Source organism: Austrofundulus limnaeus, unplaced genomic scaffold (genome assembly GCF_001266775.1).
Source record: "Austrofundulus limnaeus strain Quisiro unplaced genomic scaffold, Austrofundulus_limnaeus-1.0 Scaffold554, whole genome shotgun sequence".
In the NCBI taxonomy this organism is placed as follows: Eukaryota; Metazoa; Chordata; class Actinopteri; order Cyprinodontiformes; family Rivulidae; genus Austrofundulus; species Austrofundulus limnaeus.
This window is the reverse complement of record NW_013952956.1, coordinates 311,321-314,987: the sequence shown is the minus strand read 5'-3', so window position 1 is coordinate 314,987 and position 3,667 is coordinate 311,321. Positions and strand designations below refer to the sequence as shown.

At 38.3% G+C, this 3,667-nt stretch overlaps 1 protein-coding gene across 1 annotated transcript in view; it reads left to right on the top strand.

Annotated features, from left to right (window-relative positions):
• The window catches only part of rftn2 (raftlin family member 2), a 38,117-nt gene extending 34,515 nt beyond the window's left edge, over positions 1-3,602 (top strand). The window contains exon 9 of the mRNA XM_014026434.1: positions 2,579-3,602. Coding sequence (XP_013881888.1) covers positions 2,579-2,785 — 207 coding nt within the window. The 3' untranslated portion in view covers positions 2,786-3,602. The remainder of the gene's footprint in view (positions 1-2,578) is intronic.
• Positions 3,603-3,667: the final 65 nt, after the last annotated feature.

Here is a 3,667-nt window from a genome sequence, read left to right as displayed (position 1 = left end):
GTTGGACAGGTGTACCTAATAAAGTGGCCGGTGAGTGTAGTTCATTTGCAAAAAAGCACAATGTGAATGCAAACCGCACCAAACGAAAAAAAAAAAAAGTCCATTTTTGGTCCGGACCAAACAATTGGACCAAAGGACTTTCCTGGTCTGAATACACCCTAAATTAGCTGCTTCTGACATTTTAAATGATATTGCAGTTGTACTATCAGCAAAAATGGGCACATCAGAACCGCAGCATGCAGAACTTACTTGTTTTCTTCTGGGTCTGTGGCTCAGTCCCGCCCCTGTCCTTTTTTTGTCCAATGGGAGCAATGATCGTCACACTCATGATTTTGTTTACAAGTTATAGTTCATTTGCAAAAAAGCACAATGTGAATGCAAACTGCACCAAAGACTTTCCTGGTTTGAATACACCCTATATCTAAGACTTGGCAGATCAGAAAGATGAGCATGGCAAAAGACCTTTCAATATATTGTTATAGATTATATTTAAAATAGTCATTGAAAAACAGACTGGATTTTATGTTAATATTTAACATTTTTTAGATAAGCTTTAACATTTGTTAGTTATTTTTAACACTTTATTTCAATATATACCATTTGTTTTTGTTTTTTTAGTTTTTTTTTTCTATTATCTTCCCTCCAGCCTTCTGAGGCCCCCCTAGTGCCCCCAGGTGGCCCCCACTTTGGGAACTTTATATGATATCTATGGCCACAATGCTAAGCTGCTTAGTTTCTGCAGTAGATCACACAGTCATGTGGTTTCAGCCTCTCCAGTACTTCCTCCATGTGTGCATGTAGCTGCGCTGCTCTCTGGTGGACAAACAAAACTCCTGCAGTCATTCAAACTGAAGCGAGTGAGACCACAGTTAAACTTTTTAACTAAGTGATATGACAGACAAGTTTTTACTCCTCTCGGGTTTAATCAAGGCTCAACATGGTTCTTGGGTTTAACAGATATTTATTGTGGACCACGTCTTTTACACGCCTTAAAATGCTCAAWTAATGTCGTCAGAACTMAGAAAAGAAATACAAATTCAAACTAGCTCATGACAAATATAGAATTKACATAAATGACACATGGATAAAACAAAACAATAAAACTGTACCTCATTGGCCGCATTAACTCCAGAGAAATAAATATGAACTATCAACAATATACCACTTGTCTCCAGTGAAACTTATGAGCGGTCTCATGTATGCGTGCCAATTAACTGTACCCAGTAAGCAAYAGTTTCCCCTTATAGCTTTAACACATCCATCCAAACAAATAAACTCCACGTGCATTACTTTTTCTGAAAGTTATTACATTCCCAATATTGAACACTTAATTTCAAATACTAATATTTATTTATTGCCTTTTTAAACTAAACACCAAAAAAATATAATGGAATAAACACCTGCTGCCTTCAACAGCAGCTACACAAGTAGTAAATAATTATGAAAAAAATCAAAGCTGAGGATATTAACACCCAGAAACCTGCTTTTTTATGCCTCAATAACTATTTKAACATCCTTCAGCCATAATTCAATAACTCCATAACAATATGATGGACACATAAATCCAGTCATTGGAAAATTTGTCCAATATAATGTTATTTCACTGGACTCTGATCCARAACTGCATTCTGCTTTAGCAGCTCAACCTCTCACGGCCCAGCTAAGTGAGGTTGGTGGCATCAACTAACTCACTCTCTCTTTGGTAAGCTAGCAACAACSTGCTGAGTAACATGCACAGTAACAGTTTCATGTTTCTCCACAGTGCCTCATAACTGCTTCAAAATAAAGAAGGATGTGGAGTGAAAGGAGAAAATGAGTGCAACAGCTCATGAGGAAATTGTGGATAAAAGAGGAATGGTCACATCAGCAGTTTGGCAAATATAATCAGCCTTTTATCTCCTGGTCCTTTCTTCAAATAGATAAAACAAAATACGAATCAATAATTATTGGTATCAACTGATATGAAATATTTATATTGTGATACATTTTTCAGTCATATCACCCAGCCATACTTCCTAAAAAAACTTCAAAACCAYTTCAGACCCACAGTGATTTACATTCAAACATGGACAATATTAAAAATTAAATCCAATAAAAAATAATGTTGATGTTATCAATAATGATCGACACACACAAAATAAACATGAACAGAAAAAATTGACAGAAGAAAATTACTTTATTAGACACCAAGTTAAAAAAACAACAGAGTTGACTCCAAAGTTGATGAAACAAAGAACTCTCAGTGCTCAGAATATAAGTTAGGGATCAGATTTTAGCTCCATATCTGTAAAGTTGACTGAGTTAAAGACATTTTGTGAAGGCTAAAGTCAGTTATCTGTGGCAGAGCAATGGTCCTACTTGCGAGGCCCCCRCTCATATGGATTCTTCCATCCCCGCTCACCAGAACCATGTCTGTGGCAGCCATCTTGACTCTAGAAGTCAATCACTTATAGACRTGCATTTTTCTAACTGGCAGACAAACACACCCTCACAGACATTATGTGATTATGTCATGGACYGCCTCTCAGCAACTGGTGATAACCTGTTTTGTGTGTTTGTGCTCCTCCGGTGTCTCCAGTTGGTTTCCGTGCACAGTGACAGGTCCGGTCACTCCGTGAGTCGTGCTGTCAGCAGCTCTACCTCCTCGATAGATGACCTCTCCCACACGGCAGGAGGTGTTGGGGGCTTCCCGGTGTTTGGAAGCGGGTACCCCAGCTCCCTGTCTCACCTGGAAGAAGGAGGCTTTGAGCAAGACGAAGGAACGGCAGAGGTCACCTGCATGTGACTGAGGCCACCTCTCACCTCCACACACACAAAAGACTTTAACGTAGGATGACTCAGCACTTTTCAAACTGATTGCAGTGGAGCCACAGTGAGAAGATTCACTTGGACATGAATCTTTTCATAAAGTCTGCTGTCATTCATTCTACACCCCAGCTGGTATACGACTGACATTAAACATTCAAATGTTGAAATAAGGAAAAACATTCAAAATCAAAACAATGTTGAACACCCAACAGATGAAATGGTTTTAGCTCTCTGTGGATCCAGCTCTGAAATATCAACCAGTTTTGAGTTGTATGTCTAATCAACATTATTTTTCACAAAAATGACTAAAACGTTTTGCTGAAATATGTCCATGAAAAAAAATATCCTTGTTCCAACATCCAGTCAATGCGGATTAATTAACCGTTGGAAAAGTGTTGCCACATGAATAATGGTGCAATGTTAAAAGCTCAACTCTGAATCTGTTGTTTGAGTTCATGTCCTATCAACATCTACCGGCGTACTTTTGGAAGCATGACGAGTACCGTTAGCTCATTTCAACATCTGCTAAAAGAAATACTGTCGGGAGGGCTGTTTGTTTTTAGCATGTAGCATCGCTAGACCGCTTGATGACAGAATGTATTCGATTTCAGTCTTTTTGACGCCTGCAAGGTTTCACAGAAAAGGCAGATGTGGATTTTTATTCCAGAATAAAATAAAATGGAGATGAGATGAATTATAACATTGTCTAGAAATTAGGTCTACTTGGGTCGGCAAGTTAATATAAATAAATATGTACACATTATAAATCTACACTCACCGGCCACTTTATTAGGTGCACCTGTCCAACTGCTCGTTAACACTTAATTTCTAATCAGCCAATCACATGGCGGCAACTCAG